Source organism: Drosophila erecta, unplaced genomic scaffold, assembly GCF_003286155.1.
Source record: "Drosophila erecta strain 14021-0224.00,06,07 unplaced genomic scaffold, DereRS2 tig00000055-arrow-pilon, whole genome shotgun sequence".
NCBI classification, from domain to species: Eukaryota; Metazoa; Arthropoda; class Insecta; order Diptera; family Drosophilidae; genus Drosophila; species Drosophila erecta.
The window spans coordinates 16,887,161-16,902,675 of NW_020825200.1; the positions used below are offsets into that span (position 1 = coordinate 16,887,161).

Below are 15,515 nucleotides of genomic sequence, written 5' to 3' on the forward strand. Positions count from 1 at the left end.
TCCAAAAGTGCACCAAATATGTGCCCATTAGATGTTGAGTTATGTTGTTATTGGTTATATTGCCATTAAAATTATTAAGAAGAATTATGCTCTTGTCGATCTCTTCTATTTCTTCAATATGTTCCGCGTTACTAAAGTCACACAGCGATTCCTTTCCCTGAACTAGCTTAAAAATACATTTTGTTTTATTTAGATTTACAATTTTGTCCTTATTACAAATTTTGAGATTATTAGCTAATTTACAATTTGTTGGTATTTTAAACATTTGTTCTTTGTGTTGAAATATTTCGTTGCTTTCTAGTTGTACAATGGAATGATTTTTTATTACAGGTTTGATTAAAAGGTTTTTATATGTTGTTGTTTCTAGTTCTGGGATTTTGACAATATAGATAATTGAAGTTTTATTGTGGAGGACCGAGACATCGACAAATTCTAACATTTCTTCAACAGACAAGAAAGTTAAGTTGCCTTTATGGAATATATTACGGACTTCTGCAATTTCTATTTCATTTAGAAGTAATGTGTTTATAATATTTAGTTTTGCCCATTGAATGGCGTATTTAACATTTACTATTTCTTCCTTCATTAATCTAACTTGATTCTGTAAACTTGTCGCTATTTCATTATTAAAAGAATCGTCACGTTTTATCGAATTTGCCAACATATTTGATACTTTGGTTAAATTGTTTATCCTGTTCTGTAGTTCGTTATTTATAATTATTTGATCGTTATTATTTGAAATAAGGTCGTTTAGATTATTTTCAATCATTACTAAGTCAGCATGATCGGGGTTTCCTGCAATATATTTCCAGGCTGATCCAATCCAATTGATTGATCTGGCCTGTCTATTTTTAAACGATAAAGTAAGAGTGCCTAATGCTGAGAGTGTTTGGACTATTTCGTGGGTTAAGGTATGGTACAAGTAGCTATTTCTTAGGTCAGTAACTGTGTGCTCGCGTATTTTCAGAAGTTCGTTTTCGATTTGTTGTATATTTATAATATGAATAAGGTTTATGGATGATATTTTTATTTTTCCTTCTCCTTTGTAGATTGTTATAGTATGCGCGTCAGTATAATTTGTGATATCCATGGTTGCCATTACCAATGGCAACATCATTAAAATTAGAAAATACCTATGAAAGGAAAAAAAATTTTATTTATTTTTTTTTCTTTTTAGACAACCAAGTTTTTTGGCGGGTATGGGCCGATCCCTTCATGATCGGATTGATACCCGCAATCAGACGACAGCTGGTAAATGCGATTGGTCTTCATATTTTTTCTTTTTTCAGACTGAACGGACTTAGGTTTTAGTTTCTAGGAGTGTTCCGGACTTTTTTTTTTTTTTTTTTTTGATATAAAAAATTTACTAGTGGCTTTTGATATTACTTTTATGGACAACTCGTCCGGCATCGGTGACGATAGTTGTGTTTCTGTTTTCTTTCACTATTTCTTTTTTAAATCGGGGGGTTAATTTTGAGCCTAGTCTGGTATTTTGTTTGACAAATATCTCCTGCCCTGGTTGGTAATTTATTATTTCATTTCGTTCTTTATTATGGTTTTGTAAATCTGCCATTTGTTTTTGTTTAAGTTTTCCTATGTTGTTTTGTCTGCTTTTTTCATATTGTTCGGGGTCAGTGGTCAGGTGTCTGCCAAAAAACACGTCTAGTGGTCGTTGCTTTGTTACGGAGTGTATTGAGTAATTATATTCATAAACGGATCTGTCTAGTAGTTCTTCAAATGTTCGGTGAACCTGTTTTGCTTTTAAACATCTCATGGTTTCGGCAAGAGTGGAATGGAATCTTTCTATTTGTCCATTTACTGAACTTTTGTAGGGGGGAGCTTTATAGATTTCGATGCCTAATTGATCTTTTAACATGAATGTAATGCTAGCTGAGTTAAATGATTTTTCATTATCCATTACTATAAATTTGGGTACGCCGTAGTAAAACAAAATGTCATGCAAGGGTTTTTTTATATCTTCTATTGATTTTGAATTAATAATTTTTGCACAAGCTAGTTTGGAAAATTTATCGATTGCTGTCAGGACTAATTTTCTTTCTGTGGAGAATATGTCAATATGAATTGTATGACCCGGATATTCTGGAATTGGTGTTTCTGCTATTTCTGGATTAGGTGGGTGCCTATCATATTTCACTTCTTTGCATACTTGACATTGTTTTATGAGAGTAGCTATTTTTTGTTTCATTTTAGGAAAGTAATATTTTTGGGCTATTTGAATTTTATTTTCCTGCGCGTTTCTGTGAGCTCTATTATGGGTTTGCAATATTTTTTCATCTTGTTCGGCTTCTGAATTTAGGTCAATTACTTTAGTTTGTGTGAATCTAATTTTAAGGGATTGGAAGTGTTCCGGATATAGTTTCTGAATCTGTCCCATTATGTCTTCCGTCGTATAAATTCCATTTATTACTGTTGGGTTTAAGTACCTTTGCAGTAATTTTAATAAGTCAACTTCAGAAAATGTTTGTTGTGAAATTATATGTCTGTGGAATGTGGGGAATGGAATTATGAATTTGTAGTCAGGTGGATGTTCTTTATGAATAAATATTTGATTTTTAAATGCGTTAATCGGGACCTCGATACTAGGGATGAGATTTTGGTTTGAGCTTTGAGCGCTATGTTGTGTTGAGGCAATTGAATTTATTTGATTTCTTTTAGGGGCCCTAGAAAGAGCATCTGCCACTACATTTTCCTTTCCTGGTTTATAAAGAAGTTCTTTGTTATATTCGTCAAGGTATGTCTTCCATCTCCTAATTGCTATACCGCCTTTCCAGTTACAGTCGTGCGTAAGCGGTTCATGGTCTGTATAAATTTTCACCTTTGTCCCTCCATACAAATAGCCTTTGAATGTTTTTACTGCCCAACATATGGCTAACATTTCTTTTTTGGCTGTTTCGTAATTTTCTTCTGTTTCGGATAGGGTTCTAGATATGAATGATATTGGTCTGTCGTTTTGGGAAAGTACTGCCCCTATTGCATAGTCTGATGCATCTGTAGTTAGGGCAAATTCTTTATTAAAGTCGGGATATTGTAAAATGACATCATCGGAAATTAGGGTACTTTTGATTTTTTCGAACGCCTTTATGGCTTCATCATTGAATTGAATTTGTTTTCTAGCTGAAGCTGATTTGGAAATACGACCGTCTTCTCCTCTGAGCAATGCTGTGAGCGGTCTAGCTAGCGCTGCGTAACTCATTATAAATCTTCTATAGTAACTTGATAATCCAAGAAATGCTCTTAATTCTTTAACTGTTTTTGGTTGGGGATAGTTGGCTATTGCTTCTACTTTTGCTGGATTTGTTTCTATTCCTTTATCGGATATAACAAATCCCAGAAACTCTACTTTGTTTTTAAAAAATTCGCATTTATCTAGTTGACATTTTATATTAGCTGCATTTAAGGTATCAAAAATTAAGTCAAGATTTTTGCAGTGTGTTTCTTCGTCCTGGCTAAAGACTATTATGTCGTCAATGTAAATGTAACAGATTTTGCCTATGTGCTCTCTAAGAATATCGTCGAGGGCGCGTTGGAATATAGAGGGTGCGTTTTTTAGTCCGAAAGGTAGTCTGGTAAATTCGTATTTTCCGTTATTTATGGAAAATGCTGTTTTTTCTATGTCACTCTCTTTTAGCTGTATTTGGTGAAATCCACTCTTGAGGTCAAGGACAGAATACAATTTATTATTACCTAGTTGTGCTAGTACTGTGTTGATATCTGGTATGGGGTATTTGTCTGCTATTGTAACGCTATTCAATTTTCGGTAGTCAATTACCATTCTATATTTTTTTATATTTGACGCGTCTAGCTTTTTAGGTACAATCCACACTGGTGAATTGTAGGGAGAACGGGACGGACGAATTATTTCATTTTCTAAAAGTTCATTGATTTGCTTGTTGACTTCGTCCTTTAAGGCAAATGGGAATGGGTAAAATTTCGAATAAACCGGAGTGTCTGTGTTTGTGCGGATTTCTGCTTTGACTCTAGTGATGTAGGTCAGTTTTTCGTTGGGCTCAGCAAAAAGGTTGGGATATTTTTTCACGAGTTGGCTTAAGTTTGTTTTTTGAGATTCAGTCAGGTGTTCTGTTCTCGGAATTATTACGTTTACGGATTCAAATTTCTTTTCTTGTATTGGGACACTCATGCCATTTTTTAATAACATTAGTTTGTTTTTGATGTCAATTACAGCACCTAGTTCTTTTAAGCTGTCGCTTCCCAGTATAGCGTCAAACGTCTTTAGTGTAGGGAGTAGGAAAAACTTAACTATAGTGTTTGGGTCGTTGAATAGGTTTGCCAACTTGTAATGGGTTATTTTAATGTTGCCTCCTACAGAGACTGCTTGAAATGGATTTTTGTTTTTTAATGGATTTGGGACGAATTTGGGTTGGATATAATTTCTATTTGAACCGGTGTCTATTAATATGTTAAGCACTTGGCCACTCCTCACCTTACATTGGAAGTATGGTAATGAGGAGTCGGTTACTCTAAAAAATTAAGATAAGTATAGTCGTATTGATATTCTTGGTCATTTTCCTCAACACGTTCCGTATAGTCTGTCAAACTTTCTTCTTGGTCTTGCTGTTCGTCTTGGCTTGCAATTAACTGTTCATATTCGTCAAGTGTGCTATTAGAGTAGTCTGTGTCTGTTTGTTCGTCTGTGCTTGTTTGAATGTTAAAATTTCTTTGCCTTTTATTAGCGTCGTTTTGTGTTGTGCTTAATGCTGGCGGTCTTTTTCCTACTTCCATCTGGGGTGGCCTATTCATATAATTTATTTGTCTTGTTTGAATACTTCTGTCAACGTCCATAGGTTCTGGTTTTGGTTGTGGCTTTGATTGGTACATTAGAAACTGTGGATTAGTATTTTGTGCGGTCTGAGGGAAGAATGGTCTTGTTGGTGGCTGTCCAAAGTTATTATTAGGTCTGATCATGGCATACTGATTTTTTGGTGGAACCATTGGTCTTTGTTGGAAATTTGGGTTTTGTTGAAAATGCGTTTGTTGAGGAACTGTAATATGCTTTGGTGGTGTATTTCTATGTGCAATAGGTTGTCCTTTAATCGTCGCGTGATTTGTTCGGTATGCTTGATTTTCTAATTTCAAGCACAGATGGAGGGCTGAGGGTAAGTCAGTGGGCTCTTTGATGCCCAGAAGTCGTGGCAAGTCTCCACGAAGTCCTCGAACGAAGGTGTCTAGTGCTTTATCCCTATACAACTTGGTCATAAGTTGTTCTGATTCGGCGCATAATTCCATGCAACCAATTTTATTTAAAATCAGGGATAAATGTTTGTATACTGCTTGGTGGAATTCTTCAACAGTTTGGTTTGCAGCTTGGGTTATTGTTGTCATTTGGTATTCAAGTGTACCTAAATCTCTCTTGTCGGCATAGTGTAGTGTAAGACATTTGGAGATAGCATTCCAATTAAGGGGAACATTGTATGATTCGAGGGCTGTATCTGCGTTACCGGTAATTTTATTCCTAATAGTATGTAAAATTCCAAAATATTTTGGGGTACCTACGGTGTGTTCATACGTTTTTAGTATTCTATCAATGCCTTTCTTCCACGAACTGAATTCGGCCGGATTGCCAGAAAATTCGCGAAGACTTTTTACTATGTCAGGGATCTTATCAAGATCAGCTAAATTTGCTCGGAATTGTGGTAAAATTTCTTGGTTTTCTGCGTTTGTAAAGTCATGTGTTGGATTTTGGGCTTTAAGTAGTAAAGTTGGAAATTGTTCGGCTAAAACTTGGCGAATTGTAGTTTGTAATTGTTCTTGCTCCATATTTCTATTTTGTTGAAATAATTCTTGTCTTTGTCTATGGCGTGAATTTTCTTCGATTAGCTGCTGTTCTATGTTCTCTATTGCTGGTATAACTGGCTGTTCTAAGTTGAGAATGGGTGGCCTGAGAAGGTTGTTTTGATTAGCCATACGAATGAATTTTGTAAGGGAATTTGTCGATGTTGGGGAATTTGATTTGGTTTGATATTTGAATTAACTTAAACTAATACGTTTATCGATATTGGGGAAAAATTAGGTTTGATTCGGTGTTTAAATTTACTTAGAATTAGAGTGTGTTTTGTGTTATTAATTTGTGTTTGACTTAAAATTATTATGAAAGATTGGTGCGAAAAGGAATTGGTATTAAAAAGGTTTTTTTTTTTTTTTTTTAAAATATTTTGTTCGTTGGTGAGATTTAGTTAAAAAATTTTTTATATTTGAGTGACTGAAGAGAATGCAATGAAAACCAGTAGCTGGTTTTACCCTTTTACCTTGGAGGGTCCTTTGATTAGGATTCGCAAGATTGGGTTTTGTTATACCACTCGTTGGAAAGATTTTTTTTTTTTATTTTATTTGTTCAGCTGCAGACTGAGTGGTGGAGTTTATTTAGTTATCGCTTTACGCCTTTTTATTTTGTTATAGTAGGGAATTTGTATTAATTTTGATTCCCTTTTTTATAAGGATTTTTTTCTAGTTATTGTTTCCTTTTAGCACTCACTTCCACTTTTGTTTTTAATTAAAATTATTTTGGTTTGTTTTTACTTAAAACTTATTTCGATTTGGTTAGTGTGTTCTTTTTTTCTGTTTTTACTTATTCACTAGCTTACATTATTTGAATGATGCGGCTACTCCTCCTGATGGTCCGGATGTTGTCCTGTTCGGTTTCTACTTGGGATCCTGCGACGCACACAAAAAAGAGGGTGTCCTGCGGGCGTACCTGACAAGACTTGTAGACCACCGATAAATCAGCAAAATTTAATTTGCCAATCCTGTGTTGCTTTCCGATTTCCAAATTAATGAAAAGAGCCACTTCGGATTACAACTGGGTTTTGTTCTTGGGCCAGTGGAGTCGCACAATAACTTTTAGTTTTTTGCACTAAACTGAACTTAATCACTTTTCCTCTCACTGGTCCCTGTTCGGGCGCCAATTAATTTCCCGTTTAATTAAAAACTCAGAAACTTTATTTCGTTGTGGTTTTATTCAACTCTAATTTGTGACTGAACAGAAGGGTTTTTAGAATTCCCTAAGCTAGCTGTGGGTGTCAGGCAGCGACGCGGCAGAGCTCTGCAGATCTGGTTTGAACTGACCATGATCTGCAAAGTAAGCAATTTGTCGTCAAGGGCCGAAAGTGCGCACGCAAGACAAACAACGGACGCTGTTGGTGGCATTTGCGACGTTTGAGCGGATGTTTAGATTATTGAACTGAACAATGTTGCAATTCTTGTTAAATATTTTGTTATTTACTATTTAGGCAATTCTGGTTAAATATTGTTTCGTATTTATTGTTATTAGATTTTATTATTTATTGATTAGTAAGCTGTTTATATTGTTTTGTATTAACTGTAGTTAACTTACACACGCATATACGAGCATGTATATCTCGCGATCGCTGGTTACTCACCTACTGTAGATCTGTCGGCGATTGGCAGCTGTCAGGGCCGAGACATCGAACTCGATCGCCGAGTTGGAGCGTTTGAGGCCGTTCGCCTTGTGCAGCTTCTTCATGATGTTCCTCACTTTCCTATCGGTTGCATTGTATTGGGAGTATTGGGAGACAAGCACATTGACATTTCGGAATTGAAACTGTTTTCTGGTTAGGCGGTTGAAAAGGCTTTACTCGCTTCAGAGCTAACATTGAGTTCTACGGCTTAATATTTTCTGTTTAATTGTTAGGCAAGACACTGCATTTCAGAAATGCTCTCGGATCCTCAACATCCGATTTTGTGTATGAGTACCAATGTGTTTAAGGAATAACTAAATGTCTGACTCTGCCAATGTTCGTTTCCAAAGCTTTTCAAACACCTATCTCCACACTGCAGCTGGGAGTTCCGCAACTCTCGGTACATCGGAGCACTCACTTTTCGGGCACTGGTGGTCGGACGAAGGGATCGTGTCCAGTGACGGCACTGTTCCGATTGTCGATCCGCTGCTGCTGGGCGGCCTTGTTGAACTTGAACATGGTGAAGGACTTCTTGGCGCTGGCCACCTCACACACACGAACGATGATCTTGCGGCTGCTCTTGAAGACGGTGTTCAGGGTCTTGTAGACGAGAATGGAGACGGACTTGGGGGTCTGGGGGTTGTGGTGCGGATTGTGGCTGGGCTGCTGGGTCAGAGGTGTGGGCAGAGATTGCTGCTGCTTCAGTTGATGCACTGGAGCATGCGGCGCGGTCGACGCCGATGATTGTGATCGGGTGATGACTTTGCTTTCCCTCTGGAGATTATTCCGATGGCACTGATCCCGCTGATCCCGGTGGCAGCTGATGATGAGCTCCGGCTCCGGATGCGTCGCTGCCGGGTCGTGGACCTCGCTGCAAGTGTCCTGTGGTGTTTGCAAGTGTTTTTGTGGGGAGTTTCGAACAAGAGTTGAGTGGCCACGGAGAAATGGAAAGAAATATGCGGTAGAACGATTTAAAATTTGATTAATCGCGAGTCGAGGACGAAATGAAACAGCAACGAAATGAAAACGAGAACGGACAGAAGCGCTTCGTGGAAAGTAAAATGGGGAACTCAAAAGCTATGGAAGCCATTTCTATTACCCCGGCATTTGCACTTGCTCAACAATCGTTCAAAGAGTGTAAAATAAATTGGGCTTAATTATTGCTGTAAAAGACAATCACAAAAGCATTTTGATAACGAACTTTGCCAAGTCCTTTTGTTTCTTTTTCCATGTGTGTTTGTGAAACGGAGGAAAAGGATAATTAAATGAAGGATAAAACATGCTTTACGGCATAGGCCAGTTTACCAATTCAACTAAACTAATTTACAGCCAATTTGTATAAAAGCGTTATCTAATTTAAGGAAATTTGCATAAAAATATTGCGTGAAACTGAAACTGAAAGAAATGATCTAACAAATTTCAGCGTGTCTTGAGTGTTGATATTTTAGCAGCCAATTGAAGTTGTAAAAATCAAAATTAGTTTGCTTGTGTAACATTGTGGTTTTTTCAGCTTTGCTCTGGTGATTTGATTTGCTCTGAATTTGCTGGCTAATTTGCATCGCTCGATAATTTGACTGGCTGATGCAACAAAAGCAAATTTACCTACCGACTGCGATCTCTTAGGCAAACTTCGCTACAGTCCAAAAATGCAAGACACCTAAATTCAGGGTTCGATGTTTACAGAATTTTAGTTTTCAATTCGATTCATACGTTTTGCTGGGGTGAATGGTGGGAAATCCGGGGAAATACGGCATTTAATGAATTGCGATGAGAGCGAAGCCACTTGACCCCAATATTTTCATCATTTAATTGATTCCCACGCTTAATTTCGCAATTGTTTAGTTTTTCGGTTGCGATTGACGGTGGTTTGTCTAAGCTTAATTGAATTTCACCGGACTCTGATAGTATAGAAATCTTACAAAAATATTTGGTACAGATTTAATATTTAAGAGTGGAATGCATTTATTTCGATTTATTTGACTGACATTATTTGATCTTTTTTGTGTTTGGGCAAGATAAAACTTTAAATTGAAACCAAATTTTCCCAATTAACGAAATACCCATTTACATTCCATGCGAGTGTAGGTTCATGAATTAATGGACACATATGTTAGCCTTTCAAAGTCCAAAATGCTTGAAGTGGTCAATAAAATGGTTATTAAAATGGTCGAACAGGTTGAATTATATGACAAAGTTCGAGTTTTCGAGTATTGCAATAGCAGGCCACAGTGTTCGTGTAGAGTGGCTTTGTTTTAGCAGAGCAGCAATTAAAATATCTGATCCGATTTCCACTTCAGATGCCGCCACACATCACTCACTACTGTGGCTGTGACTGTGGCTGTTGCTGTTTTGTTAATTAAAAAGTACACGCCCCTCGGCATGCGAAACTTTTGAAGTTATTTTACCGAAAGCGAATGCGCTACAGTTCAACGAATGTCCTTCACACGAGGAAAACTAAGCCACAGCAGCAATAAAAACAACCACTTCCACGCCGGCAACAGCGGCGAAACAATAGAAAGGACTTTAATAGACGCTTAAATAAATCATACGCCCCGTGCGTCGCGCCTTTTCCCCTCAACAGCCGCGTGACATTGAGCTCTGTATAGAAGTGTGTAGAACTGAGGCAGCCTTAGTTTTTGCACGTGTTAGCAGCACTTTGCCAGCCCGCGGCGGCCTATTTGTCTAATTGTCTAATTCTAATTTTAAATTGTGTTTAGAGTTGCTGTTGTGGGCTGGCCTAATCGTATTTGCTTTGCCCAGTGCTGGCAAAACCCCTCAGCCCACTTATCTGTGTAGGAACCGCACACAAATGCTCAAAGTTCGTTTCTGCCTTTTACTCTCAAGACACTTTATTGATTTTCCTTTTGGGAGCGGTGTAAGTGGTTCGTTTTATTTTCTTTTAGCTTTCAGGTGTGCACTAGACAATCCCACACCGCCCCCTTCCACTTGTCCGGGTGTCAAATTCGTATTCATATTCACAATCACGATATGTGAGTTCTGTTCTGGCTTATCCTTCGCTTTGATTATTGCATTACCCTGTCCGTCACTGGCTTGTTCATTGCAAATTAAATTGTCAATTTCGGTAAATGGCAGTAGGAAACGCAATGGAGCCGGAGAGAGCTCTACACAAATGGAAACAGATGTCATTAATCAATATGGGGCTTAGTTCTGCGTTTCAGACATTAATTCTCGGCACTTTAATTGAATCGCCTTCGGAGAGCCCAGTAGCAAGATATTACTCACACTTCTGGTTAAAAATAGCTGATAAACGTGCCCTTAGGCAATTACTAATTATTTTTTTGGGTATTATGTGGGCTTGAAGGCAAAATGACTAGGGCGTTGGGAAACTTCAGAAGGTACACTTCTTTCTTGGCCAATTTCAATTTGAATTCATACAAATATGCAATTTCTTTTTTATATTAAGCCTACATTCCTTAGTTTTAGGGCCGAAAAAGTGTGGGTCTTAAAATTTATGAATATTTTGTACGTGTACTCGTACTTTATGAAATTCTAACATCTCGAGCACCTTTTGATTAACTTTCCAAGCAAGTACAGGAACAAGTTTGTTATTATTTTTGGGTACATAACAATGCCTGCTTGATTAATCTGCCCAAAAATCACCACCACTGGCTGCACAGAACGACTCCATTATTTTCATTCATTAAATCTGCCACCGCCATTTCAGGGACCGAAATAGAATTGCACATTAAAAATGATGATGATGGAGGTGATGAGCGGAGTGGCACCTGCTTTCGACGATTCGGGACTTTTCCACCCTAGACCAGCACTTTCCACGACCTCCTCGCCTTCATTATGGTTGCACTCATTGTTGATTGGGTCAGACAAATTTCAATCAATTTTTAAATAGTTTCGGGAACGTCACAAAGTTGGCGAAGAGTTGACGGCCGCGCGCCGTTTAATGGATTAGAATTTTGGGGAGCACCGAAATTAACTGGTAAAGTTCCCACAAGTTTTACAAAGTAGTTCACTCGCTGACGCGCCGAATTAGACGATCTGGACGAACTTGGTTGAATATTTAAGCCATGAAAACGTGGCCAGCACGGTGCTCGGGTCGTCCGTTAATGAAGGTGCGATTCGAGTATCGTTTCGCCTGGGGCGAAAACTATGAATTTTCTTCATTCCAGTCGCACTGAAGCGTGTTCTCTGTATGCACGAATGTGTATACTCGTATATATATTCGCGAACGTTGGTGTAAGTCGCTACTACGGCCGATTGTGGGTGAGTGGCTTAGAGTGTTTGCGTGTCCATATCGCTTCAGGTTTGTGGTCGTATTTGCGGCTGACTCGTCGGTCCGACTAGCCCTCTCACTCGCTCCCCTGCCGACTCGCTTTCGACTGTGCGTTTTCCCCTTCTAACTGGATTATAAAAATTGATTTTTAATTTTTATGACAATTTTCCAACTGACTCATGGCGAGCGCCGTCGCTTGGCATTCGCAAGGAACGCGCCTCGTCTGCTCATTCCATTCCCATCAGCTCCCCCTTGGCCAACGGAGCAGCCGAATCCCCTCCTCGCATCGAATCCCATTTGAACTTGGCATGCCAGTTTGTTTTTCTTGACAATGGGCTAACAATGTATGGATAATTTACCGTGGGGCCGCGATAAGAACGGAATTACTGGCACCAGAAGGGCAAGGTCAAAGCAGGTAGTTTTCAGCTTTGGGCCCTCTTGCTTTTACATCAGCTAAGAACTGGAAGCATTTTAGTTTACTTTATGCATGAGCCTACCACCAGCAAGAACACCTTTGTTATAACAGTACTTTTGGTAGTACTAGATAGTACTAGTATATATGCTAACAGTTTCCTTGCTCATCTGCATTGGAAAAGCCCTTTTTGGTTTTCAAAGTGCAGATTGTATCTCCCTGAAATTTTGACTATAATATTTCGTTAGCACATAAACTGTTTATTATCCTCGCTTCACCAACGACTCCCACTGTGCCATGTCTGCCATTAAAAGCGTGGGAGGTGTGTGCTTGCGGCAAATAGTCGTGATGTTGCCCACTTCGTGACACATTAATCATGACCCGCTCAACGACTGTTTACCTTCGCTCTGACCAGCCCCATCCACCCACTTGGTGCCCACTCCATTTTCCAAGCTCCCAGGACATTCGGTTGTAAGCAAATATTACAGTTTGTTTGTTTGCGGGCTTGCCTTTGATCGCTCCATATGGAAATGGGAAAACTTTTTACGCGCTGGCCTCGCGTGAGGCCAACATGAAAATTGCGGAGAATAATTTGAAAATGGAAGCCGTTCGGCGCGGTCAGTTGTCCTCAGAGTGCGTGTCCTCAAGTGAAATTTGTAACCGCCTGAAAAGCAAGGGTGCACAAGAATATTACGTAGCCAAACTAGCGGCTCAACAAAATTGTACAACAGTTAACAGATCTAAGCCCAATTCAGAATCAACATAACTTAAAAAACGCCAATAAATATTTAACTTCCTTAAGTTATCTATAAGTTATACGGTTCTTGCGGTACTGAGCGGCTTGATTTATAGAAGTTCTACTGTATATTTGTGGCATATATTTTTCACTGTCTGCCCGGACGAAGTGGCGCCAAGAATCGTAATGGATCCTGGCATGGGAACGGAATGGTGGAATGGTGGCCAGTGGTCACCGCCCTCTAAAATGCCGAAAGTCAACTGCGTCATTGTTGGGGAGAACAGGCCGTCCCAGCTGAATTTCCCCCATTTTCCGAGGGGTGAGGCACAGGGCCCTGGGCCTGGCCAGGCCCATTTCCAGTGACCTTGCATCATTAACTTAATTGCTCAAACAGTCGTCGGTTCGTCCAATTGCCGGGCTGAATTATTCAGTTGTTCTGCTCGGCCAACTGGCAATTTTGCGTCTTTACTAATGTCACCACAAGCTCATAGAGGACGCGCTGTCTCTCTCTATCCGGGCTGCACTGGAAAAGCCATCCGACAGCACAGTTTTTCCATGGGAGCTGGTGAAAATCCCCACGTGCATTCGGTGTGGTCGTTGGCCCGTTCACGTTGTCCCCCCTTTTTAAGGGGCGTCACGTGTAGCAGGGCTTAGTACCCCACCCCGATTTCACATTTTTTACGAAAACAACATGCAGAGATACGCAGAGAAAAACCAGGCCCAAACAATTCTTGCCGGACTAATTGGATTGAAGAGTTTTCCTGCTGCGCTTTTGTCAACGCATATTGCAACAGAAATATTCATATTTATTTGTATTTATATTTCAAAATTCACTGGGGGATATCGGGAAAGCCTAGCCTCTAGTTGCACACATACCTGCATCGTCTTATCCAGTATGAAATGACAACAATTCCACCCAATATCAAACCACCTAAGGCACACCAAAAGAGGGTCTGAAAACAATGAAACAAAAGGCATTATTAGTTCATATTTACATTAAGGAATTTATATAATAATATATATATTGACATTTTTGTTTTAGTGATAAAAGGTATGCGCCTTATCCCATAATCAATCATTTTTATTATTATAAATCAGGAAACCGTCTCCTGATCCTTTTTATACAGCACCTTTTCCTTTTCCGGAGCATTAATAGAATAATGTATTTTTTTTGGATTGCTGAACCCAAAAGTAATCAATAATATCTTATCAGCTGACGTTTTCGCCGTCGCTTTTCATATCTTCAGCACTTGCCTTTTTTAAAGTAAAGTTCGGTGAACAACTTGACATCTTTTTCAAAGGATCATTCGATTTTTACAAAGTTGGAAATTACATTGTACATATCTGTTTTCACGCGCTTTTTAAGGAAGTTACTAATCGTTTGCGAAAATAATCTTTTTAACTTTGTGGACAGACGGACATGCAAGACCCAAATTCGGCTTCAGATTTGGAGGCGGATCATCAATTTTGCAGCCAGAAATGTCAATTGCAGTTGGCATTTGGGGTCAGAGACGAGGCCAAAGAATGTCAATCCAGACGTGAGTCGATAGAAATCAGTTTGTGTGTGCAGGAATCTGTCGATTCACTGGGGCACGGGGTCACGGATGATTTATTGATAAAATGCCTGGATAGATCATGAAATATGCATAACCAGAAGGAGGGAAAGGAAGCACTTTCTTTATTACATGCTGATTTGAATGAATCTCTTTGGTATTTAGGCTTGTCCCTGGATTTTATACATTAATTTGATTTAAGCGATAAATGATCATGGTCTCAAATCAAATGTGACTTGTTTCTGGTACACAAGACCAGTGCTTGGGAAAAAGGTAGATTGAAAGTCACATTTGTCGCCAATTCAGCATTTTCCAAACAATTTTCGAGCAATAAAATTCAATTGCCAGGACACACACTCGAAGGCATCCTTTGTGCCCGGCTCTTGGGCTCATCCAGTCACTTTGGTACTTCCTGCCAGCCTGGCATCCTGCCAAAGCTGAAACAATGCCACATCAGCCTTTCCACCATTTCATTCAGCATTTGTGGCCACTTGTCTCCGCCTAACTATTTTTTGGCAACGACTTTGCCTTTTTGGCCTGCCGTTTTGATGCCTCAATAATTGCAACAGCAAAGATAAGAGTTGACACGTTGTGAAAATTATAATAAATTATAAGAAAGTACTCGAAAGTTTAAGGTCCACTCCGCAGGGATACTTACAATCCAGTAGTGCGTTTCAGTTTGTCTGCTTGGATTCAATTGCATCGCACGTTCCTTTCATCTAAGAGCACGTCGCAGTTGGTTAGCTGCAATGGAAAGTCCAGAGATTGGGTTAAATAAAGTTTCATTTTAGTAATATGAGCTTGGTCTGCAAGGCGGACATTTTATTTCTATTCGCGTATTTCAAAGTTTCCTTTCTGGAAGTTTGCTTCAAAGCAGATTAGGTTTGAGAAAATGGCAACCTTAATAGAACATCAGTTGCCTGATGTTGGCACAAACATTACATGTAAATATATCAGAGAAAATAATATTTTACATTCGAAAGAAGACGTCTTTTGATTAGACGCAAAACAAGAAAATCCCATTCAAATCACTGGAGTGTGTTTGCTTTCCCTGCCTTCCCCACCTACTTGTTGGCTAAAGAGCGACCATTTGCCGGAATCCAGGTTCTGT

At 39.0% G+C, this 15,515-nt stretch overlaps 1 protein-coding gene across 5 annotated transcripts in view; it reads right to left on the reverse strand.

Annotated features, from left to right (window-relative positions):
* The window catches only part of LOC6541819 (slowpoke-binding protein), a 41,899-nt gene that overhangs the window by 14,488 nt on the left and 11,896 nt on the right, over positions 1-15,515 (reverse strand). For 2 of the 5 annotated variants that reach the window (XM_015159346.2, XM_015159350.2), the window contains exons 2-5: positions 15,063-15,148; positions 13,728-13,804; positions 7,873-8,336; positions 7,416-7,535 (exon numbers count right to left, since the gene is read on the reverse strand). In XM_015159346.2, coding sequence (XP_015014832.1) covers positions 7,416-7,535; positions 7,873-8,336; positions 13,728-13,733 — 590 coding nt within the window. In that variant the 5' untranslated portion in view covers positions 13,734-13,804; positions 15,063-15,148. Of the gene's footprint in view, positions 1-7,415; positions 7,536-7,872; positions 8,337-11,200; positions 11,231-13,727; positions 13,805-15,062; positions 15,149-15,515 lie in introns of those variants that run through there. The other 3 variants (XM_015159345.2, XM_026978430.1, XM_015159348.2) reach the window with 3 other exon arrangements.